Source organism: Pongo pygmaeus, chromosome 5, assembly GCF_028885625.2.
Source record: "Pongo pygmaeus isolate AG05252 chromosome 5, NHGRI_mPonPyg2-v2.0_pri, whole genome shotgun sequence".
Taxonomy (NCBI): domain Eukaryota; kingdom Metazoa; phylum Chordata; class Mammalia; order Primates; family Hominidae; genus Pongo; species Pongo pygmaeus.
Window position 1 is genome coordinate 136,578,606 of NC_072378.2, and position 25,748 is coordinate 136,604,353.

General features: G+C 42.2%; 1 protein-coding gene across 3 annotated transcripts; it reads right to left on the bottom strand.

Annotated features, from left to right (window-relative positions):
- Window positions 1-6,362: 6,362 nt before the first annotated feature.
- On the bottom strand, window positions 6,363-25,720 carry MTFR2 (mitochondrial fission regulator 2). 3 transcript variants are annotated; one of them, XM_054491617.2, is made up of 8 exons: window positions 25,148-25,720; window positions 24,403-24,519; window positions 20,130-20,234; window positions 18,237-18,349; window positions 16,827-17,056; window positions 14,826-15,183; window positions 8,678-8,852; window positions 6,363-6,721 (listed from the first exon to the last, which is right to left on the bottom strand). In XM_054491617.2, exons 2-8 carry the CDS (start codon window positions 24,463-24,465, stop codon window positions 6,608-6,610), a joined length of 1,158 nt encoding a protein of 385 aa, XP_054347592.1. In that variant the 5' UTR covers window positions 24,466-24,519; window positions 25,148-25,720; the 3' UTR covers window positions 6,363-6,607. The 3 variants fall into 3 exon arrangements, with proteins under 3 accessions (XP_054347592.1, XP_054347593.1, XP_063522702.1); XM_054491618.2 differs by having other exon boundaries at window positions 25,432-25,514; XM_063666632.1 differs by lacking the exons at window positions 18,237-18,349; window positions 25,148-25,720 and having other exon boundaries at window positions 24,403-24,421.
- Between the last annotated feature and the right edge of the window lie 28 nt (window positions 25,721-25,748).

Sequence of the window (25,748 nt, forward strand, 5' to 3'; positions counted from 1 at the left end):
GCAGCCTGACGGCTTTTTCCTCTTTCAGTTTCCTGTTCCATTATTTTGCCGTGCTATGCATATCCTTGTAAACTGCCTTAAATTCTTTCTAGGATACAGCAAAATCTAAAATAAATAGATAAACAAATGAATAAGATGAGAACTGTTGACTAGAAGCTTAAAACATGGGTTGGAAAACCCATCTGCTTGGGTTCAAATCCCAGCTCTTAAAGCCCAGCAAGTGACACGCGCCTGTAGTCTCAGCTTCTTGGAAGATTGACACAGGAGAATGGCTCAGGTTCAGGAGAAAAATAAAAAATGAAAATTCCAGCTCTGCCACTTAATCAGCTGTGAGAACCTGGGTTATCTACTGGGGTGGAGATCGTCTCTCTCTATGCCTAGCTCCTCATCTGTAAAATGAAGATAACAATAGCCTACATTGCATAGTGCTGATATACCTCCATGGCAAGCACTAGGAACAGAACTACTATTCTTTCTCAAAAACAAACAAAAAACAAACAATCAAAGTGAGAGCTTTATCACCTAAAAGGTCAATTACAGCTTATTCTTAAATACAGTGGAACAGAAGTTCTCTGGGACCCACAGACCACTTCCCCACTGTGTCCAAATTTGACACAGAGTGCAGAAAACTGAAATTGCAACCCAGCTGAGCTGTGATTGTGTCTTTTTTCGCTGGAGGAAGTAAATCATAGAATGTTAGTGTTGTACATTGGACTTTGGAGCACATTCCGTTTGGCCTCCTCATTTTACAGTTGAGGAGTTTGAGGCCCAGAGAAGTGATAACTCAGTTCACCTGATGCATTTCCATGATGCAATCACTGCTTCATGCTATGAGTCCTTGTAAACACAGGAATTTCCATGAAGAGGAAAGGACAAAGCTGTGACCAACCAGCCATAGGTTTCCCAGCCCTGGTTTTCCCCATGCAGCTGCAGAAGTCACCGTGGAATGACCCACGAGCAAGGCCTCAGGCACAGACACTTTGGGAGCTGACAGGAATAGATCTTTAGAGACAGGAAGGCTTTCCTAGCCAACCCCACCACCAATTTTTTCAAAGCAAACATTTCCCACAAGGTAAATATAAGAACTAGTCTGGTCAAAGGATAACAGGGCAGTAGGTACTGGAAATTCTGGACAATTTGTACTACTCAAGCTAACCGCAATGCAAGACAGGCTCTGGAACCTAAGGCAAGCTATTATGTCTGGCTCTGCAACAATTTTAGAATCCTCGTCCTCTGTAGTGGACTGTGATGCTCCACCATGTTCTGTCCTCAACAGAGGTTGTCCTCTGACAACCCTCTCTGAAAACTGCCCTCAGCTCAAGAAGGTTGCTTTGTTCAAGGTCAAGCCCCTCAGAACTTAGTCAATGAGAAAGTGTAGAGACTCAGCACTCCCAGAGCGATGGGGGACAACTCCAGAGCCCCTGGGGTTCTGCTGAGGCCCTGCTGAGATTGCATCACAGACCAGCTGCCCCCTCACCTGAGTATTATCCTGAGGACACGCCCAGAGAGATGTCCTGCACGTTCATCTCTACTCAAAGGCTGTTTGCCAGAGAAACCAAATCAACAGCCCTTTTCTGATATAAAATCTCACACGTCACTCTTCTTGACCTGTTCGGGTTTTGTGGGGTTTTTTTGTTTGTTTGGTTTTTTTGAGGGGAAGAGGATCAATTTAAAATAAATCCATTGTATACTTAGCCTCTCCAATCTGAGAAGAGTGTGTGCTTTATATCTGGCAAAACCTGTTTAAAATGCTCTTTCCTGATTGCTGCCATCTAAATTATCCTCCGTGTAAATGGCTGTTTCTCCCCAAACCTAATTCCAATGGATGGAATGCTTCTGTTCCCCCAAAATTCACTCGTTGAAATCCTAACTCCCAAGGTGATCGTATTTAGGAGGTGAGGCTTTTGGGAGATGATTAGGTCAAGAGGGTGGAGCCCTCGTGATTGCGATTAGTGCCCTTGTAAAAAACCCCAGAGAGCTCTCTCACCCCTTCAGCCACATGAAGACACAGCAAGAAGATGGCTGGGCCTTCTATGAACCAGGAAGCAGGCCCACCCCAGACACCAAATCTGCCAGCACCTTGATCTTGGGCTTCCCAGCCTCCAGAACTGTGAGAAATAAATTTCTGTTGTTTATAAGCCCCTCTGTTTATGGTATTTTGTTATAGGAACCTTAATGGACTGTTGGAAATTTTTATTTAGATTTCATAATTAAAACACAAATACATATTCATTGTAAAAGTATGACCTTTTGATCCCCCCTCCCCAGGGGGCCCATGCCACTGTTTCCAATCTGGGTCCTCTCCAGATTTTGATACACACTCCTAGGTAGTCACGTCTACCCTCCCTGCTTTGAAAACCACTATCTGGACTGTACTGCCATGATCTCGGCTCGCTGCAACCTCCCTGCCTCGGGCTCCTGTGACTCTCCTGCCTCGGCCTGCCGAGTGCCTGGGATTGCAGGCGCGCGCCGCCACGACTGAATGGTTTTTGTATTTTTGGTGGAGACGGGGTTTCGCCGTGTTGACCGGGCTGGTCTCCAGCTCCTGGCCTCGAGTGATCTGCCTGCCTTGGCCTCCCGAGGTGCTGGGATTGCAGACGGAGTCTCGCTAACTCAATGCTCAATGGTGCTCAGGCTGGAGTGCAGTGGTGTGATCTCGGCTCGCTGCAACCTCCACCTACCAGCCTCCTGCCTTGGCCTCTTAAAGTGCTAAGATTACAGCCTCTGCCCCGCCGCCACCCCGTCTAGGAAGTGAGGAGCATCTCTGCCTGGCCGCCCATCGTCTGGGATGTGAGGAGCGCCTCTGCCCGGCTGCCCCGTCTGGGAGATGAGGAGAACCTCTGCCCGGCCGCCCCGTCTGGGAGGTGAGGAGCGCCTCTGCCCGGCCGCCACCCCGTCTGGGAGGAAGTGAGGAGCACCTCTGCCCGGCCACCCCCTCTGGGAAGTGAGGAGCGCCTCTGCCTGGCTGCCCCATCTGGGAAGGGAGGAGCGCCTCTGCCCAGCCGCCACACCGTCTGGGAAGTGAGGAGCGCCTCTGCCCGACCGCCCAGTCTGGGAGGTGAGGAGCGCCTCTGCCCGGCCGCCCTGTCTGGGAGGTGAGGAGCGCCTCTGCCCGGCCGCCACCCCGTCTGGGAGGAAGTGAGGAGCGCCTCTGCCCGGCCGCCCGGTCTGGGAAGTGAGGAGCGCCTCTGCCCGGCCGCCCCGTCTGGGAAGTGAGGAGCGCCTCTGCCCGGCCGCCCCGTCTGGGAGGTGAGGAGCGCCTCTGCCCGGCCGCCCGGTCTGGGAAGTGAGGAGCGCCTCTGCCCGGCCGCCCCCTCTGGGAAGTGAGGAGCGCCTCTGCTCGGCCGCCCCGTCTGGGAGGTGAGGAGCGCCTCTGCCCGGCCGCCCCGTCTGGGAGGTGAGGAGCGCCTCTGCCTGGCTGCCACCCGGTCTGGGAGGAAGTGAGGAGCGTCTCTGCCCGGCCGCCCCGTCTGGGAAGTGAGGAGCGCCTCTGCCCGGGCGGCCCCGTCTGGGAAGCCAGGAGCGCCTCTGCCCGGGCGGCCCCGTCTGGGAAGCGAGGAGCGCCTCTGCCCGGCCGCCCCGTCTGGGAGGAGAGGAGCGCCTCTGCACGGCCGCCCTGTCTGGGAGGTGAGGAGCGCCTCTGCCCGGCTGCCCTGTCTGGGAGGTGTACCCAACAGCTCCGAAGAGACAGCGACCATCGGGAGCCCATGAGGACGATGGCGGTTTTGTTGAAAGGAAGGGGGAGGAAGTGTGGGGAAAGGAAGGAGAGATCAGATTGTTGCTGTGTCTGTGTAGAAAGAGGTGGGCATAGGAGACTCCATTTTGTTCTGACTAGAAGAAATTCTTCTGCCTTGGGATGCTGTTGATCTATGGCCTTTCCCCCAGCCCCCTGCTCTCTGAAACATGTGCTGTGTCAACTCAGGGTTAAATGGATTAAGGGCGGTGCAAGATGTGCTTTGTTAAACAGATGCTTGAAGGCAGCATGCTCTTTAAGAGTCATCGCCACTCCCTAATCTCAAGTACCCAGGGGCACAAACACTGCAGAAGGCCGCAGGGACCTCTGCCTGGGAAAACCAGAGACCTTTGTTCATGTGTTTATCTCCTGACCTTCTCTCCACTATCATCCTATGACCCTGCCATATCCCCCTCTCCCAGAAACACCCAAGAATGATCAATAAATACTTCATAAATTAAAAAAAAAAAAAAAGAAAACCACTATCATCTGCATATCAACCAGTCAAGATTTTGAACATTAACTTCTTGCAGTCTATATTATAAAACCTTTCTAAAAATTTTTCCAAATATAAAATACTATTAGAATGCTTTGTGAAACGTCCTTGCTCAAACACCTTAGTTTGAGGGCACTAACTAACACCCACTTTGGAGGGAAATGCAACCTACTCAAAGGCATTTAAGGAAGTGGGAGAAGGGACTCTTCCAGGGCAAGCAAGAGGAGTGTTTCAGAGTCAGGAAAAGAAGCTATTAACATAACTTGCAAGAGAAAGCTTCAGCATTTACAGTAATTTCATCAAATTTAAAAGTAATCAAATCTGGATTTTATAACATTTAGGCATGAGGTCATTTATGTATAGGCTCATGAGGAAGGCCTAAACTGAATCCCCAATCCTCAAGAATTCTACAGTGAACACAACAGTTACCGGGAGCCCAAAATTAGGCTGCTGCAGATTTTAGGGCCTATGGTCATGTCCTCCCAGATACCAGGAGTTATACTTCGAAACACAGGGGAGCATAAAGTCAACTCAATTCTAATGCATCACTGGTGTTGAAATGTGCTTTGGGAAGGCAGGAAATCCATTCTAACGAAGAGCAAAAAACCCCACCAAAAAACCAACTTGCGGTTTGTCAAGAAATAATATACTTCACTTGGCAGAGGATAGTATCTTCCAAAGATTCCTGCTGGTTGTTGAAGGATTGTTGATTATACATTTTTAAACAAGGAAACTAGAACACTGAAAATGCAAGCCTACCTACTTGGGAAATAAAAAAAGTTATTTCAAGAGAAAACAAACTCTTATTACAAGGATAATGAGAAAAGTCAGGGTGGGGAAAACGTTTAAGAGGGGCAGGAACAACAGCAAGAACAAAAACTATTGGTAGCTAGATAAGAAATGTCAAAAACAATCACAGGCTGGGTGCAGTGGCTCATGCCAGTAATCCCAGCACTTTGGGAGGCTGAGGCGGGTGGACCACTTAAACCCAGGAATTTGAGACTAGCCTGGGCAACATGGTGAAACCCCGTCTCTACAAAAAATACAAAACTTAGCCAGGCATGATGGCCTATGCCTGTAGGCCCAGCTACTCAGGAGGCTGAGGTGCAAGGATCACTTAAGCCCAGGAATTGGAGGCTGCAGTGAGCCATGACTGTACCACTGCACTCCAGCCTGGGCAACAGAGCAAGACCCTGTCTCCAAGAAAAAAAAAAATCACAGAAGGAATAACAAATAACAGGCAGGCATTGAAACTACACTACGACAGGTGCAGTGACTCACGCTTATAATCCCAGCACTTTGGGAGGCCAAGGCAGGAGGATCACTTGAGGCCAGGAGTTCGAGACCAGCCTAGGCAACGTGAGACCCTGTCTCTACAAATTAGCCAGGATGGTGGTACACACTTATATTCCAGCTACTTCAGAGGCTGAGGGAGGAAGATCGCTTGAATCCAGGAATTTGAGCTTGCAGTGAGCCATGACTGCGCCACTCACCCCATCCTGAGCAACAGACTGAGATCTTATCTCTAAAAAAAAAAAAAAAAAATTACACTACTATACTTGCTGTATCATTACAAATGCTTTTGGCTGCATGTAACAGAAAACACACAGGGCATATTTTTCTCATATATCTTTCTGACAAGAAGTCTGCAAACAGGACTTGTTGATGTTGGTTCAACAGCTCAGTGATGTCATCTCTGTGATTCTAACCCTTTTCTTCGTGGTCATAACCGCCACACAGCCACTCCTAACTGGAATACGGCCAGGAGAAAGGGTTGAGAATGGAGGTGGGGCTAGGCAAGCAACTCTCTGCCACAACAACAAGAAAACTGTAGGAAACCTGGGCTTTGCTGAAATTGAAGAGCTTGGCAAAATGGGTGGAGCTGAGTCCATTCCAATGGTGACCTCAGCTCCCCGGCTGTTGCACACAGTCTGAAGGGTCCAGGGAAACATGTAAATTTCCATATCACATTAGTATGTGGGAGAAGAGGGATAAAATACCTGTTGCAAACTTATGTTTCATTTCTATTATCCAAGAAACTCTACCTATGGAATTCCTCACAAAAAACAACAACAAAAAAAGGTCAGACTATGTGGTGAGAAAACATGAATTTGAGTTGCTACAAAACACAAGCAAGTTCAAAAGGAATGTTTATTTTAAGCTCTATGTACAGAAGAACAGAGTATAAACGTAAAAAGGAACAAAGGAAACAAAAATGACAGGCATACATATTTACATAGCAAGTGTAGGCAAAATGTGTCAAGAAGAGTCTTTAAATACATCTACTTTTAGCCTTTAACAGTCCAAATCAGTTTCTAAGAATAATTTATCATCCAGGAAGAAGTTTTAGAAGTTTAAGGCTTAACCTTAAGTTGAGTTTAAATCCTTGAGTTTAGAAGGCTTGTGTTGCTGATACCTTGGTCAACAGCTTTTGTGTTGACCATTTCTTCTTTAGTTCGCTGTCCTTCTGACTGTGAAATGTGATGTCCAAACTGAAATAAAGCAAATATTTGACACAGAAATTATTCTAATGTTAAAAAAAAAAAAAAAGAATGGCAAGACAAAGGCCAGATGACCCTCTGAGGTTTCATTCACAATATTTATTTACTGTATTTATTACTATAATACATAGTTATTTGGCTATGTATCAGGTACTATGCTCAGAGCCAAGGACAAAAGTGAACGAGACATTCTCAGCAGCACAGGCTGAGCTCTTAGGCAACTAAAATTTGAGTCCCTATGTGCCCAGTGCTAAAAACTATGTAAAAAAAAAAAAAAAAAGTGCTAAAAACTATGTAAAAAAAAAGAAGATTCTCTAAAATATTTGTAATTGGCTGGAAAGAAAGTGCTAAGAGACACTGAACTAATAGCAAGCAGTAAATGACAACCTAGTAACATTTCGTTTATCCACTATCACTGGGAAACAGTGTGTTCCACCTACGGGAACTTCTTAGATAACTGCAGGTTTTCAAACATCCTCAAATTTTAAGAAACCAAGTTCTAGTCTGTGCTCTGCCCCTTAGATAAGGGATTACAGGCACTACAGGGCTCATTTTCCTCACATTTTGGGGGAAAGGGGGATTACTGCTGTGAAGATCTAGTGAGATGAGTAAAAAAGGTACTTTGCAAGTTACAAACTGCTCTACAAATGTTAAAATTAAACATTTTAGACACACTTGCATTTTTATAGTAATAGTTCTAAAGTGAACTTTTTGTCTTCTTAAATAGTTAAAAGAATATAATTTTCTAAGTCAACATGCTAAACATCAGATATAGTACACACACACACACACAATGGTGAGCACAGAGGCTGCACACACTGGAGTGGGAATGTGTGTGTGTGACAAGTCCCTCTACTCTGTTACACTCTTTTTTTTTTTTTTTTTTTTTTTGAGACAGAGTCTTGCTCTGTCGCCAGGCTGGAGTGCAGTGGCACAATCTTGGCTCACTGCAACCTCCACCTCCCGGGTTCAAGCAATTCTCCTGCCTCAGCCTCCTGAGTAGCTGGAATTAATTACAGGTGCACGCCGCCACCACGCCTGGCTAATTTTTGTATTTTTAGTACAGGCGAGGTTTCACCGTGTTGGTCAGGCTGGTCTCGAACTCCTGACCTCATGCATGATCTGCCCACCTCAGCCTCCCAAAATGCTGGGATGACCACGCCCAGCCCTGTTACACTCTTGGAGGGCTCAATGCATCTGAGTTTTCCAGTCTCTTCCTCTGCTGACGTCTCTCCTTCCTCACTGCTATCTAGCTTACTTTAGATGCTGTTCCTCTTCCACACTCCTGTCATTCTCAAGGCTTATTCTTATGTGTTAATACTACCTCAACTAAATTAAGACATGTGAAAACCACCCCAAAATTAGAATTACTTCTAAATTTAAGAAAAGAGACTTCAAGTAAGGAGTAATCTTAAGGCTCAAATGCTTAAAATCCAGTATTTCTCATCCTAGGCATCCAGTAAGTGGTGTCACTAAAGATAACTATAATCCCCTTTGCTTTTTTACATGCAGAGTTAACATTATATTCAACAAAATACCCAAAGCCTGTATATTTGACAGAGTCAAATCTTGGCGTATTCACATTCCATATGGTTAGGGGGAGTCTACTGCACCATTCCCTGGCCCTCTCAGACTGTCAAACACCCAGTTCATACTGCAGACGGCAACATCAAATCGGCACCTGTCTAAGATAAGTCATATAAACACATGCACAAATATTTTTCAAATTAAGTACTTTATTTCAAAAGAGCTCATGACAGGCTAAAAGTGAAAATGAGCATCTAAAATTAACAACAAAAAAAAACCCCAGAAACATTAGCAGCATCAATAAACAATTATATAGCCCATTCTGCACAATTACTTCAAGAGAACTTGAACACAAAGCTGTAACATAAACAATACATCTGAGAAAAACTGAAAAATTAATTTTACATTAGTGTAGCTTACCCTTGAAGTTTCTGGACTAGAAAATGGGGAAGATTCCCAAGATCTATTCTCTTTCTCAAAAGAATCATCTTCTTGAAATGCAAATTTCTGCTTAAGTGCATGAGATATTAAAGAAACTGGATCCCAATGTGAATTCTGTCTTTTCCTCTTATGAATGGGTCTACCGCCAGGTGACCTATTTTTTAAAAAAAAAAAAATTGAATTTATTAAAACTTGGATATAATTTTAGCTCCTTGTTGACAAACATGGCAGGAATACAAGCATATATCTTACAATTTAATTAGTCTTCAAGAGACTGAAAATAATCTAATCTTCAAGAAATTTTTGCAATAAAATAAGGAAGGCACAATGAATGGAGAATCAAAAACCAAGAACCCATGTGACTTGAGACTCTGCCATAACCTTGTTATAACTTGAGATTTGTCAGATGTCACTATGCTGAAGATCTTTATTATTGTAATTTTCTAATTTCCTAATGGGTAGGAAAATTCAAATAAATAAGAACTTTTAAAAGGACTAGAGTTCACGCCAAAAAAAAAAAAATTAGGCAAATTGTTCATTTGTTTGGTCGTTCATTCATTTAATCTTCATTGAATGCCCACTACTACATCCAACTCCATTTTATGCTTTGTGAGTATTCTGCTCCCAATTCTTACAGCAAGATTATCATCAATATACAAGTGACTAAGATCATTTGGATGGTAATAAGTGCTGTGAATAAAACAAAACAGAGGCTGGGCACGGTAGCTCATGCCTGTAATCCCAGCACTTTAGGAGGCCAAGGTGGGAAGACTGCTTGAGCCCAGGAGTTCAAGAGCAGCTTGGGTAACATAGCGAGACCCTGTCTCTAGAAAAAATTTAAAAATTAGCCAGGCAACTACTTGGGAGGTTAAGGCAGGAGGATCACTTGAGCCAAGGAGGTCAAGCCTGCAGCAAGTCGTGGCACCACTACACTCCAGCCTGGGTGACAAAGCAAGACCCTGTCTCAAAAAAAAAAAAAACTAAATTAAAAAATAAAAAATAGGGAAATGTAATAGTGATTAGGGACAGAAGCACTTTAGATATGATCAGAAAAAAGCCTCTTTAAGGAAGCAACATCCTCTTTAAGAAAATGACAAGGGGTCAGTTTTAGTGTAAACATCTGGGGGTGCATCAGGAAGGAGCTTGGCATGTGTGAGAAATGGAAAAAGGAAAGCAACTGCAGCTGGAGTGCAGTGGGCAAACATGGGACACAGGAGAGGAGCTCAGTGAGAGAAGCAAGGGCTGGCTCCTAGAGGGACCTACGGGCACAGCAAGGGCTCTAGAACTGATTCAAAGCACAACAGAAACCCACAGAAGATTCTGAAGCAGGAGAATGGCCTGATCTGACTTCTGGTCACTATCTGCAGAATAAATAAGAAGGCAAGAATGAAAACAGACCACTGAGGAAGCTGCTGTGGAAGTCTAAGCTAGATAAGAATGGGCTTAGCCTGGAGAGGTGGCAGTGGAGGTCAAGAGGGTCCACAGAATTGAGCTATGTGCTGATGGGAACGGTGGGAGATAGAACGGAAAATAAAGATGAAGGATGATTCCTAGATATCTGTTTTTGTTTTTTTGAGACGGAGTCTCACTTTGTCACCAAGGCTGGAGCACAGTGGCTCACTGCAACCTCCGCCTCCCGGGCTCAAACAATTAATTCTCCTGCCTCAGCCTCCTAGTAGCTGGGATTACAGGTGTGTGCCACCATGTCAGGGTAATTTTTGTATTTTTAGTAGAGACTGGGTTCCACCATGTTGGCCAGGCTGGTCTCGAACTCCTGACTTCAAGTGATCCGCCCACCTCAGCCTCCCAAAGTGCTGGGATTACTGGTGTAAGCCACCGCACCTGGCCTGATTCCTAGATCTTAAGCAACCGGGTGATTGTGTTGCCATTTGCTAAGATGCAAAAGACATAGGAAAGAACAGGTTTTCAACGTGGCGGAAAAGAACAGGAAGGAAAAGTCCTGTTTTGGACCTGTGAAACGAGATATCTGTGAGACAGGCAAATAAAGATGTCAAATAGGCATTTCAGTATATGCATCTGGGCTCAAAAGGAGAGGTCAGGGCTAGAAAAATAAACATTTGAGTCATAAGCATACAGCTGGTATTTAGAGCCACAGGACTAGGTGAGCTCACCAAAGGAAACGGCATGGACAGAGAAGAGAGAGGGCTGAGGTCTGAACCACGCACTTCAACATTTAAAGACCAGGCCCAGGGGGAAGAGTTAAAGGAATAAGAAGGAATAGTTGATGTGGTCAGAGGAAACCTGGGGGTATGCTTTCCCAGAAACCAAGTAAAGAAAGTGCTCCAGGCTGGGCCCAGTGGCTCACGCCTGTAATCCCAGCACTTTGGGAGGCCAAGGTGGGCGGATCACGAGGTCAAGAGATCGAGACCATCCTGGCCAATACGGTGAAACCCCATCTCTACTAAAAATACAAAAATTAGCTGGGCATGGTGGCACACACCTGTAGTCCCAGCTACTCGGGAGGCTGAGGCAGGAGGATCACTTGAATCCAGGAGGCAGAGGTTGTGGTGAGCCGAGATCGCGCCACTGCGCTCCAGCCTGGCAACAGAGCGAGACTCCGTCTCAAAAAAAAAAGAAAGTGCTCCAAGGAGGTGGGGACCATGGGCTGTATCAAATGCTGCCAAGAGGTCAAGTAAGACAAGCAATGCGAAAAGACCAGTGGATTTAGCCATATAGAGTCACTGGTGAAGCAGTTTTCAATGGAGTCACTGTGGGTAGAAGGTGGCAGCGATAGAAACAAATTATAGACGACTTCAAGAATTCATATCAGAAAGGGAGCAGAACAACAGAACAATGGCTGAGAGTACATGTGTTTTAAAGGTGGGAAGTACTCAGGTGTGAGGAGAAGGACGAGGTAAAGAAGGAAGATTCAGTGACGCAGAAGGGCTCATTTTAAGTGAAATCCTTGTGAAGAGGAAAGAGAAGGGAAACCAGTAACCAAAGGAAGATCCTGGCCATGAATGATGACACTTCACTCCCAACAGCAAGATGGAAGGCAGAGAATCTGCATGGGGAATCTGTAGGTGTAAAGAGGTGAGAGAGCTCATCTGATTCCTCAGCAATGTACAAAACAAAGTTAGCTGTAGAGGCAATTCAGGAGAGAATAGGGGGACAGGAGGCAGAGTCTACTGGCCTTTTAGTTGTTTTTCCAGTGATGGTAACAGGCACAGAGTTCCCGCTTGATACTGACTAAGCCCGATGACACAAGTACAAGATCTAGTTGGGACCAAGCATGCACCTACAGCCATGAGATTTTTCTCAACAAGCTGCCTCATGCTCTTCCTGTGGTTACTGGTTTCCCTTCTCTTTCCTCTTCACAAGGATTTCACTTAAAATGAACCCTTCTGAATCGTTGCAAGGATCAAACTCACAACCTCATTAAAAACAGAACTGACTTATCTGTCCTAGGACTATTATACAGAAAATACATCTATTTTCTCAACAAAAACTTCACTGAGGGATTTCCAGGCAAACATGGCAAATCCCTTGTGAAATCCTACTAAAATGAAAGTAAAGAAATGAAAAAGATCTACATATCCACAAGGACAAAGAGATTAGAAGGGGAGACCGGAGATAAGAATTGCAACCAGATGCTGGAAGCTGGAAAGCTGATGAGAGTGAGAGCGTGGGGCATGGGCGCCCTGCTGAACACAGGGCATAAGTAAAAAGTCTGTGTGCTGAATAAGACGCTTCTCTCTTGCTCGTCTTTCCCCACTCAGCTCTCCAATGACCTGGCTTGCACCCGCTGTGTAATCCCCATCCCTCCTGACCACGAGGGAGAATGAAGAACTTTCTAAGGAAAATCCTGTAGCCCAAAAGAAAAGACACACAGCTCTGGGGTGTGGCCAAGAAAATGGTCCTCTCCCTAATCACTAAATTGTGAAGCCCCTAAGTTGATAAGCCCACCTCACACAAAGAACATGCAATCAGCTTTTCCTTGCCTCATTTTTAAATAAGAATCACCAGATGTTTACACAAGGCTACAAAACTAAAGATAGAGATCAAAGCTAAAAGGAAAAAAGAAACTCACAAAAAATACAGTAATTTAAGAACAGAGGAAAACTTAAAACAAACCTACACTTTTAATACTGTCAGTGGGATAAGACCAACAAAACCAAAAAGATTTTAAAAAGAAGCATTTGAAGAAAAAGAAACAGCTCTTAAAAATTAAAAATGTGGGCCAGGTGTGGTGGCTCACACCTGTAATCCCAGCACTTTGGGAGGCCGAGGCCGGCAGATCACAAGGTCAGGAGTTCATGACCAGCCCGGCCAACATGGTGAAACCGCGTCTCTACTAAAACTACAAAAATTAGCTGGGCATGGTGGCACGTGCCTGTAATCCCAGCTACTCAGGAGGCTGAGGCAAAAGAATTGCTTGAACCAAGACCCAGGAGGCAGAAGCTGCAGTGAGCCAAGATCATGCCACTGCACTCCAGCCTGGGCGACAGAGCCAGACTCCGTCTCAAAAAAAAAAGAATAAAAGAACATTTTTGGACATGCAAAGTAGTAAACTAATCTACCTTTTATGTTTCTCAGGAAGCTATAGGAAGATATGACATTTAGGAAATCAGTGATGCAGCATAGAAAAAAGGGGGCAAGAATGCTCAAGAGGTCAGCGAAGGAAATCCTTTGGGCACAGAGGGATCCTCGAGGAGAATCACCAATAACTAAAGGGAGGGTCGTCCAAAAATTAGAAATAGAACTACCCTATGATCCAGCAAGCCCACTTCTGGGTACTTATCCAAAAGAAGTGAAATCAGTATCTCAAAGAGATATCTGCACGCCCACATTCATTGCAGTGCTAGTCACAATAGACAAGACATGGAAGCAAACTAAATGTCTATCAACAGATGAATGGATTAAGAAATGGGATATATACGTACAATATACAGCATGCTAAGTGAAATAAGCCAGTCACAAAAAGATAAATGATGCGTGATTCACTTATATGAGGCATCTAAAGTAATCAAACTAGGCCGGACACAGTGGCTCTTGCCTGTAATCCCAGTACTTTGAGAGACCGAGGCAGGAGGATCACTTGAGCCCAGGAGTTCAAGACCAGCCTGGGCAACACAGTGAAATCCTGTCTCTTTTTTTTTTAATAGGATAAAATAAAAAATAAAGTAATCAAACTGTAGAAGTAGAAAGAAGAATGGCAGTTGCCAGGGGATGAAGCGAGGGGGAAACGATTACTGTTCAGTGAGTATAAAATTTCAGTTATGCAAGATGAAAAAGCTCTAGAGATCTGTTGTACAACACTGTGCTTAACGATACTGTATTATACACATAAAAATTTGTTAACAGAATAGAGCTCATTATGTTTTTTCACCACACACACACACACACAAATGGAACTCAGAGAGGCAATTATTAACTCTAAAAAAATTATTCAACAAATAAAATGTAGTCAAAATATATGAAATGGGGCCAGGCACAGTGGCTCACACCTGTAACCCCAGCGCTTTGGGAGGCCAACATGGGCAGATCGCTTGAGCTCAGGAGTTCGAGACCAGCCTGGGCAACGTGGCGAAACACCATCTCTACAAAAAAATACAAAAATTAGCCAGGCATGGTGGCACATGCCTATAGTCCCAGCTACTAAGGAAGCTGAGGTGGGAGGATCACTTGAGCCCAGGAGGTCGAGGCTGCAGTGAGCCGTAACTTCAACACTGCCCTCCAGCCTGGGTTACAATATGAGAAATGGCTTACTGTGGATGTTTACTGTTATAATAAGGATATTAATTTTGAATACTCATTTAACTAAAGATTGTGGTTTAACTATTTCAGGAAGACATAGCAAGATGTGTGTGTGTGTCCTGGGTAGAGTATCTAAGAAAATGTATTCCTAATATCCTACAATTGGAAGTCAATATAATTAAAATAACAAGAAATAGCAAATAAGTATGTTGTTTCAAAAATATGGTGATAAGAGACTAGAAGAAGAAATAATCCAAAATAATTGAATGTCATTATCTCTGGGAGAGGTATTCAGGGGTGAAGAAGAATAAGAAAAAAGACATATATGTTAATTTTCATAAACATAATAATTTTTCTAAACATAAAATTGACAAAATTTCAGTTCACTTTTCAAATTACAACAACATACCGCTCAATTGCACGAAGCTTAACCTTATTCATATCCTTTAGAACGTCCAACATGTTTGGAATATCTTTATTTCTCTGGCTTTTTGAATGATGACTATAATTGGTCTTATTAGCAGCCGGGTTCTGTTTGCTCATTTCAGTTGCTGGATTATCTGAGTCACAAATATTATTAGATCCTGGTTGTATGGGAGGAAAACACGGTGGCTGGAGAGATGAAAACTGAGGAGGAAGTGGTGGTGGAGGAGGAGGAGAAGAAAGCACTGAACTTGGAAACTGATCTGGCTCCACACTCAGATGGGCAGCCTGCGATGATGACAACTGACCCAAACTAATGGGCTCGTCATTCAAGCCAAAGGAACCTACAAACAAAGTGGTTTATTACAAAATCATGCACAATTATCTCTAACATAATATATATTAATAACACTAATTAGAACCAAAACAGGAGCAATTTCTGTAATGCTACTAAAAGTAGTGATATGGTAGCAAGGAAAGAGTATCAATCCCATCTGCTTAGTAATTTAAGAGTCAAGTCAAATTGTGAATTCATTTTTAATCCAATTAGGAATTTTCAGTGTAGGTCCAAGAGCAGAGCGGGGAGGAGAATGCATTTTAAACAAATGAAAAAAAAAATGAGTTTTTTTAGTAATTCACATACACTCTGAACTTCATCCTCTATGTTAAAAAGCTAAAACATAAATCAACAACTTGTAGTTAGAAACACAAATTGATGTATTCTCTCTATAATGACACTGGAGCAATATGCATATTATTTTCTAAGCAAAGCTTAAGATGGGTACTGAATATTTAACTTTTCCACAACAGATTTGCTCTTAAAGGACTGTGGGTAAACATGATTGCTTAAGAAAACTGTGTACAGTTATATATCATTTTATTTATTATGTATAAATATAAGTTATTCTATATTATACAATGTGTTTATATGTAAATGTTATATACACTGCATAAATATATTAAATTATATGTGTATTTATGCATTTGTATATATATGTATTAAAAAATTTTTAGCAATTATATTTACACACAGCCCTTTACAGCCAAATCTGTTGTGAAAAGCATTCAGTACCTAGATTGCTTTACATTTTATACACACATACATACATGTTGTGTGTGTGTGTGTGTGCGCGCGCATATATTTAAAGCAAGTTGTATCTCTATAAATTTATAAAACAATCAACTGGAAAACATTACTCACCTCAACTTGGTGGGAGTGTAGCAGCAATAACTAAAAACTATAAACATATGATGCCTCAAACCTATATCCTCTTTCAAACCAATGCATTCTTCCTCTTTAATCTCCAATGCTTTCATGAAGAGTTAGAAAAGCTTACTGAGGGCCAGGTGTGGTGGCTCACGCCTGTAATCCCAGCACTTTGGGAGGCCAAGGCGGGTGGATCACAAGGTCAGGAGATCGAGACCATCCTGGCTAACACGGTGAAACCCCATCTCTACTAAAAATACAAAAAATTAGCCAAGCGTGGTGGCGGGCGCCTGTAGTCCCAGCTACTCAAGAGGCTGAGGCAGGAGAACGGCATGAACCTGGGAGGTGGAGCTTGCAGTGAGCCAAGATCGTGCCACTGCACTCCAGCCTGGGCGACAGAGCGAGACTCCGCCTCAAAAAAAAAAAAGAAAAGAAAAAAGAAAAGCTTACTTAGAAGACAACAGACTTTTTAATACAAAAATACAATCTTCTAGTATAGTAAAGCTAGTTCTTCTTTAAATCAAAGCCATCCCCTCACTACAAATGTGTCTTAATTTATCCTGAATAAACATCAGATATAATAATTTTGCATATTCAACATCCTTTTATGTACATTTAATGTTTTCATGGTACTTACTCAGAATTGTACTCACTTAAATACTAGATGTTCCTGTATGCTACTATATGTACTATATTCAGTACAGTATCATGCTGTACAGGTTGGTATAGGCTATACCATGAGTATCATCTAACTGAAACAAAAATCCTAGTGTTACTTACTAGAATTTGTACTGTTTTTCAGTTCCTGCATTTCCACAATTGCTGCAATCTGAGAGCGAAGAAAAGTCAGCTCATTTTCAAGGGCAGCTATTTTTTTAATTGCAGCTTCATTTACAGGCAGATCATTTTTCACTGTTTCTTTCTGTCTTACAGCAGGTGACAGTGGATCTCGAACTAGTCGCAAAGGATGAAAAATTTCCACTTTCTCTTCACTTTTCCATATACTATTTCTGTGGGTGAAAAAAAATAAGAAATGGAGGGAAGATATGTTTCCAATCAAAAAAGGTATAAACTCTTACACTCCTACATGAAAATCAAAAGACAATAAAACAAAATAAAAGCTACTCTCAGGCCGGGCACAGTGGCTCACACCTGTAATCCCAACACTTTGGGGGCTGAGGCAGTGAATCACCTGAGGTCAGGAGTTCGAGACCAGCCTGGTCAAAATGGCGAAACCCTGTCTCTACTAAAAATATTTTTGAAAATTAGCTGGGTGTGATGACGTGCCCCTGTAGTCCCAGCTACTCAGGAGGCTGAGGCAGGAGAATCACTTCAGCCTGGGAGGCAGAGGTTGCGGTGAGCCAAGATCGTGCCATTGCACTCCAGCCTGGTCGACAGAGTGAGACTCCGTCTCAAAAAAAAAAAAAAAAAAAACTACTCTCTATCCCCCATGATTGTTTCTAGAGTCACTGAGGACAAGGAAAACATCTTATTTAGCTTTGTATTCCCAATATAAACAGAACGTAGCCTCCAATGGAAGACCAGTCAGTGACCCAGGAAATGAATAAAACAAACCTTGCTTTTAGATTATAAAACAAAAATAATTATCCTGCAATTGTTCTACTTATTAACTTTAAACACAGGAAAGTTAATTTATTTAGAAGTTCTATATAAGTTAATAAAGAGCCTTACATTCAGGATTATGTTAGGGTGAAATGTATGTTATTTTATCTATTTGAAAATTGGTGCCAGTTTGATACATAATAAAATCAGCCAGAATACTTAAATAATTGACACTTAATGTGCTTAGAGCCTGTATCTGAATATACTAACATATAAGGTAATACTCCCTAGTAGTAACACATCCAAATTTTGAAATACATTTAACATCATTGCCTGGTGCACAGTAAACAGTATATAAGTTTTGGCTAAATATATGATTCTAATATCCCTTTAATAACTACTCCCTCCTAGGCCTGGTGTTAGGTTTAAGTGTGCACTAAAAAAAAAAAAAAAAAAACTGGCTAAATAAATGAAAAGCAGCCAGTCTTCTTTATTAGGAAGATACAGTAGGGCACAGCACAGTTTGAAGATAAACAAAACAAAAAAGCTCAATCAATCTGAACAAGCTTCGACACATGCAAGAATTCAGTTTATAGCCCACTTCCCAAGATAAGCATATAAAATTACCGAAATCTGAGATAACTGGCTTCTTCATCATTTGCCACATACAAAATATCAGCAAAAGATGGAACCATAGATCCACAATTATCAGAGTCTACAGAGTTCAAGAGCGGGATCAACTAAAGTAAAAAAAGAAAAAAATAGTCAGAGCTCTGCAGGGACACATGCCCCATGGTATTAAATTAGTTAACAATCCAAAAGAAAGAAAAAGAAAAATATTCAATAGAAAAACATGCACCTGTTAGCAAGAAAGAACACTGGGAAAAATGTTCTGGTGAAGTCTAAGCACCAAGCAATAGTCTCTCCCCTGGTTAATTTCATCTATCACAAAATGCAAAATAAAATTAAGCTCTTCAGTTATTGTTCGCACTTGCCCATCTGTGAATGTCATTACAGACGCGTACCATGTAACGTTTAGGTAGATGATGGACTGCATATACATGGGGTCACATAAGATTATAATGAAACTGAAATATTCCTATCACCTAGTATTTACTATATTATACTTTTTATTATTATTTTAGAGTGTATTCCTTCTACTTAAAAAGAAAAGTTGGCTGGGCATGGTGGTGCATTCCTGTAATCCCAGCACTTTGGGAGGCCAAGGCAGGAGGATCAATTAAGGCCATGAGTTCAAGACCAGCCATGGCAACATAGCAAGATCCCATGTCTACCAGACCAAAAAAAAGTCAGCCAGGTGTGGTGGTGCACACCTCCAAAGTAGTCCCAGCTACTCAGGAGGCTGAGGTGGGAGGATCACTTGAGCCCAGAAGGTTGAGGCTGCAGTGAGTCGTTATCATGCCACTGCACTTCGTTCGGCCTGGGCGACAGCAAGACCTTATCTTAAAAAAAAAAAAAAAAAGTTAACTATACCACAGCCTCAGGAAGGTCCTTCAGGAGGTATTCCAGGATTCCAGGAGAAGGTATTGTTATCATAGGAGATGACAGCTCCATGCATGTTATTGCCACTGAAGGCCTTCCAGTAGGACAAGATGTGGAGGTAGAAGACAGTGATATTGATGATTCTGCCCTGGGTAGGCCTAGGCTAACGTGTGTGCTTGTGTCTTAGTTTTAACAAAAGAATTTTAAAAGTATAAAAAACTTAAAAATTTTTAAATCATAAAAAGCTTATAGAATAAGGATATAAAAAATATTTTGTATAGCTGTACAACGTGTGTTTTCAGATGTGTTATTACAAAAGAGTCAAAAATTTTTACAAAATATAAACATTTATAAAAAAAGTTACAGTAAGCTAAGGTTAATGTATTATTGAAGAAAGGGTTTTTGTATAAATTTAGTGTAGCCTAAGTGTATAGTGTTTATAAAGTCTACAGTAGTGTACAGTAATGTCCTAGGCCTTCAAATTCACTCACCACTCACTGACTCACCCAGAGCAACTTCCCATCTTCCATTCACGGTAGGTGCCCTATACCAACGTAACATTTTTTATCTAATTTTTACTGCATTGTTACCGTACTTTCTATGTTTAGATACACAAACACTTACCATTGTGTAACAATTGCCTACAGTATTCGGTACAGTAACATGCTGAAAAGGTTTGCAGACTAGAAGCAACAGGTCATACCATACAGCCTGGGTGCATAATAGGCCATATACCGTCTAGGTTTGTGCCAGTACACTCTGTGACGTTTGCACAATGACAAAATCACCAAACAACGCTTTTCTCAGAATGTATCCCCCATCATTAAATGATGCACGATTGTATTTAAATAAACAAAACCACAAAAACATATATGAAATGGCTTGTTCCCAAGGGTAAACTACAGGTTTTTGGCTTGCAGGAAATGTTTCTTCCTTTGTTGTTCTACCCCATACCTGTAAGAGTACCTAGGATTATTTTGTACTTGGTACTTAAACAATTTATGTTGACTGACTTACCTCAAAATTAGGTCTTCGACAAGGTTCCAATGGAAGCATTTTCCCAATAATACGAACAATACTCCTAGTTGATCCATAGTCTTTATTTTCCCAAATCAGCAAAACCTATTTTAAACATAAAGTATGAATTAAAATGCACTCTGATTAAGCACATTTATATAAGTATGTAAAAAGGAGATGTAAAAAAGACGCGGTGGCATTTTTTTTTTAATACAGGGAGTCCTGTAAAATCACATTTATTTTTAAAAAGAAATATAGAATGGCAGAGCCTTTCTTCAAAGAATAGAACTTTGTGAGTATTTGTCTAAAAAAAAGATGGTAATAAACACATCTACATTCCAGGAAGATCTTTTAAAAAGCACAATTCATTTTGTTCTATTTCTGATAATGTCCAAATACCTTGGGAGAAACTTTGTTCAAAAAAATTGGATCCCCTCCCCCAGCTACAAATCCCATCTTTTTGGCCCAACCAAAAATTGACAATTTCAAATTATCAAGCAACGAGGTAATATGGAGTATACTTATGTAATTTCCTTTAAAGGAGAAATAAAAAAGGGAATAAATAAATCAGGTCCTAGACAATTCAGAGTTATTTACATAAAGTGAATATGTAAATAACTGGCAGTCAGCTCTTGAAAAGGCATTAGAAGTAATAATGTGCTACTATAGCTCAAATAATACTTCATCCTTTAGTGTGGGCTTCCCAAATTAGTGTAAACTATTGCCACAGGAACCACTCTCCCCCACCAGCCAAAAGATATGACATGATAAATTGGACATTTTTCCTAAGATCCCAACAGATATAGGTAGCCTCCTATTAGCATCCTCGTTAAAACATCCAATAAACAGCTTGTCTCAGCTGTTAAACAACAGCAACAACTAACAACAGCAGGCTAAGTAAACTGTGGGTTGTGCACCTGCTTTTTGATTGTGACCCATCATGTGAGGTCAGGTGTAAAATTTTCCCACTGTGGTGTCATGCTGGCACTCAAGAAGTTTGGGATTTTGGAGCATTTCAGATTTCAGGTTTTGAGTGATGCTCAACCAATAATATTTTTAAATTGCTAAGATTATTTTACATTTTTTTCACACTCAGTCTTCAAAATCCCTTATAGAGTTTACACCTATAGAAGATCTCAATTCAGATATTTTGAGTACTTAAAAGTGACATGTGGCCAGTGGCTATCATACTGGATTGCACAGCCTAGAGGATATAGATCCCAGACCTATTACTAGTAGAATATTTGGAGGATTAAGCATTTATATTTAAAGTGTTCTACAGACCATTCATCTGCGTACCCATGGTAAGAACAACAGGCATAGAGGCTTTGCTACCATGAGGGCTACCTATGACATATACAGTCACCCAAGAGTTGGGTTAGCTCTTAGTTAATTTAAATGATACCTTCCTATCTTGCTCGGCAGTTTCCATCCTAATAAACTCCTGTCCTTCCTCTCATTCCTTCATTGCCCCTGGCCATCTTCACCATTTTCATTGTTGTTGTTGTTTGCTTTTTGAGGTTTTTTTTTTTCTGAGATGGGGTCTCACTCTGTCACCCAGGCTAGAGTGCAGGAGCATGATCAGGGTTCACTGCAACCTCCACCTCCTGGGCTCAAGCAACCCTCCTACCTCAGCCTCTGGAGTAGCTGGGACCACAGGTGCACACGACCATGCCTGGTTAATTTTTATATTTTTTATAGAGACGAGGTTTCATCATGTTGCCCAAGCTGGTCTTGAAAACCTGAGCTCAAGTGATATGCCTGCCTCAGCCTCCCAAAGTGTTGGGATTACAGGGGTGACCCACCACATCTGGCCATCTTCACCATTCTTATTATTTCATCTTCCCTCTATTCCTGGTCTAGCACCCACATTTGGACTTTACTAATTTTCCTACCAAGCATGGATTTTCTGGTTAATTATTTCAGTAATATGTGCAATGCCACTCAAAAATGGTTCATTCTTTTGATATTATGTGCTCCCACACTGCTAATGAATACACTACCCTAATTACTCTTAGCTAGGAAAAAAAAATCACAAAACGACAATATTAGAAAAACTACAACTCCATGATGACTTCAGCTGGGTTCTCATAGGTATTCTGAAATCCCTTCATAACATGTTAGATTCTATACCACATTGCCCAGAGCAGTCTCCAATCTCTGAAATCCCTTCTCAAATCCCACCACTTCATTACTTGCAAGTGACCTTGTCTCTGCTCTCACTGAGAAAACCAAGAACTTCAACTTGACATACCTCAACTTCATTTCTCTTACTTAGCTCCATTCAAAATCTCTTTTCAGGCCAGGCACGGGAGGCTCACACCTGTAATCCCAGCACTTCGGAAGGCCAAGGCAGGTGGATCACTTGAGGTTAGGAATTCAAGACCAGCCTGGCCAACCTGGTAAAACCCCATCTCTACTAAAAATATAAAAATCAGTTGGGCATTGGTGGCAGGCTCCTGTAATCCCAGCTACTCGGGAGGCGGGGGCAGGAGAATCACTTGAACCTCGGAGCAGAGGTTGCAGTGAGCCAAGATTGCACCACTGCACTCCAGCCTGGGCAACAGAGCAAGACTCCATCTTAAAAAAAAAAAATCTCTTTTCACTTTCTCTCACTTTCATTCTGTTCTTTAAGGCAGGACAGTCTCTCTCCTTTCCAAGACTTATTTAATTAGATCCCTTGCCCAACTACCTTCTCAAAGGCGGTGCTCGATCACTCTCTCATGTGGATCTTAAATTTCTTCCTGTCTCTTTCTTCCAGAGTGATGACAAATATGCTGAAGTTACTTCTAACTTTAAAAGAGAAATAAAAATTCCATCCTGCGGCCCCTTCAGGTTGATGGCCTCTCTCAATTTCTTTTCACAAGCAAACTTTTCAAAAGAAGGTTGCTGATCCCACCTCCCTTCCTGACATTCTTCAAACTACTCCAACACAGTCCCATTCTCCACTTACAGAAATTCTTAAGGTCACCAATAACCTAATAGTGATAAACAAATGTTCAGCTGTTATCTTCAGTCTCTCAATTACTGAAATTTAAAATGTTTCAATCACATCTAATGACATTTGCCATTATCGAAGTCCATGGCTTTCGATTTTCAAAACAAAGCAGATAACTCCCAAAACTGAATCTTTTTCTTTCCTACATACTAAAACCATATATATATCCAATTGTCTGAAGGATATTTCTACTTACATGTTCTAACATCACCTCTGACTCATCTCATCTCCATATTCAAACTAGTTTCTCATACTAAGATGCCCATTTATAATAATGGTACCATGATTCTTCAACTTACTTTTGCTTTAAAAAAATCTTAAATTATCCTTGACTACTTTCTTCTAATTCACCCCACCCGTCTTCCTTACAATCTCATATTACAGTTATCTTTATTGTTTCTTATTCCTCATATTTTAAGCATTATGAATACAACAACCATGTATTACTCCTCTGTATTACCTGCAGAAACAAGCATATTGTCTTAGATACAGTAGATGTTCAACAAGTAGATAAAATTTGATTTGTTTATGATATGGTTTGGCTGTGTCCCCACCCAAATCTCACCTTGAAATGTAATTATCCTCATGTGTCAAGGGTGGGGCCAGGTGAAGATAACTGAATCATGGGGGCAGCTTCCCCCATACTATGCTCGTGGTAGTGAATAAGTCTCATGAGATGTGATGGTTTTATAAACAGGAGTTCCCCTGCACAAGCTCTCTTGCCTGCCATCATGTAAGAAGTGACTTTGCTACTCATTTGCCTTCAGCAACGATTGTGAGGCCTCCCCAGCCATGTGGAACTGTGAGTCAATTAAACCTCTTTTCTTTATAAATTACTCAGTCTCGGGTATGTCTTTACCAGCAGCATGAGAACAGACTAATACAGCTTATCATTCTCAGGCCTAAATCATCCTCTTCCCATTAGATTTATTCTGGATTTATTGAGCTTTAAATATTGAACTTGTTTATAAATTACCTTGAATAGAAGTTTTAATGTATCTGTGCAATAAATGTAATTCTGTGAAGGTCACGTCTATATTTTGCTTCCTTTGTATCTTCTGTTGGCATTTGTCCTATCGGGTAAATATGTTCTCAATAATCTTATCCCTCTTCTAACTCAAACCATCAAAGCTATACTATTGCAAACTCACCTTTGTTCCATCTAAAAAGAAGCAACAATTTTGCCTTAAATCAAATGATTACATATAAGTCATTTTCAAAATGAAACCCAAGAACAAATACAACAGATCCATTCCAATCCAAAAGGACATTTACCTGTTCTACAGGAACGCCAAAATATTCCAGCATCTCTCTTAAGATATTCAGTATGAGAGACATTGATGAAGCAAATACAGAAGCCAATTCAAAGGAACATTATCAGTTTCTTGGTGCCTTTGGGGAAAATTTTAGAAAATGTTACTCTTGACAAATAAATGCCAAATTGTACTACATAACCTGGAAAAGTCCTCTTGATACACATGACACCGTCAACTAATTTCTCCTAGCCAGCATTATTTTAAGTCAAAGAAAAAGAAAGGAAGGGGAAGTCGGGGAAAGAGAGGGTTGTAAAGGAAATTTCAATTTATTGGTTAGATTACATTAAAACCTCGTAGGATGTTTGAGCTCATGAAGGGGCCTAGTTAATAGAGACCAATCAACAACAAACTGGACATCTACTTAGTAGGCAAGGCTTCAAGTTACATGCCACAGCGAAGCTCGCTCTTTCCTGAAAGCTTTGGGCTGAGACTCTTAGCAGATGGGTGAGTTTAGCCAACCCTTGAAAGCAGGCAAGGGACGACTCAAAGTTTTTAAAAAAATAAACAGTAGCTCTTCTCACACACATATCGAAGTACCGTCCATCCCTCCTCACTCTTTTAAAATGAGGAGCATGAATTCCAGATAGGGGACGTGACTTGGTCACCCATCTAGTAACAGGCCGTGACCAGAGCCGGATCGCGTCCCTCACTTTGGTCACAAGCTTCCTGGTGCTCTCCAAACACAGCGTGGTAGGCTTGCTCACCTTCCTCCGAAACCGAGCCCCCGGGAATCATCAGAACATCAAGCAGAGGGCGTTAGGAATCCTCAAATTCCAGACTGCGCCACTCCTTGTGCAGATCGCTCAGACGTCTACCCAGACCTCGACCCAGTTTCCACCCGCGCGCCTCGGCTTGCAGCCACAGGCGGTAAAGATGCTCTCAGCGAGGAATAAGAGGTCAACCCAGTGCCCAGCCCTGGAGCCTCACGCTCAGCCAGGGTAACGTTACGGGAAGCGCGCCCACGTCCTCCTGCGCCTAACCAACCCACCTGCTAGTCCCTAGGACAGGACAGCTACTTCCGCATGACAAGACTGCTACTTCCGCATCCCAGGACGAAATCGAACTCCGCGGGCCAGGACCCGTACCCAGTCTCATTGGGCAAAACTGCAGATCGCTGCTTCTGATTGGTCATTGCATGATGTCAGGCAATTCGGGAAGCGACTGCTTTTCCTTCTGAAGAGGCGGGTCTTCCGAGAGTCAGCCAATAGGAGCTGATAGGCGGGGCAGGTCGCTTTAGGACGGCGGCGCTCCCGCAGGGCAAGGTTTTAGGTACAAACTCGTGAGCTGGACTCGCAGTCCGGAGCT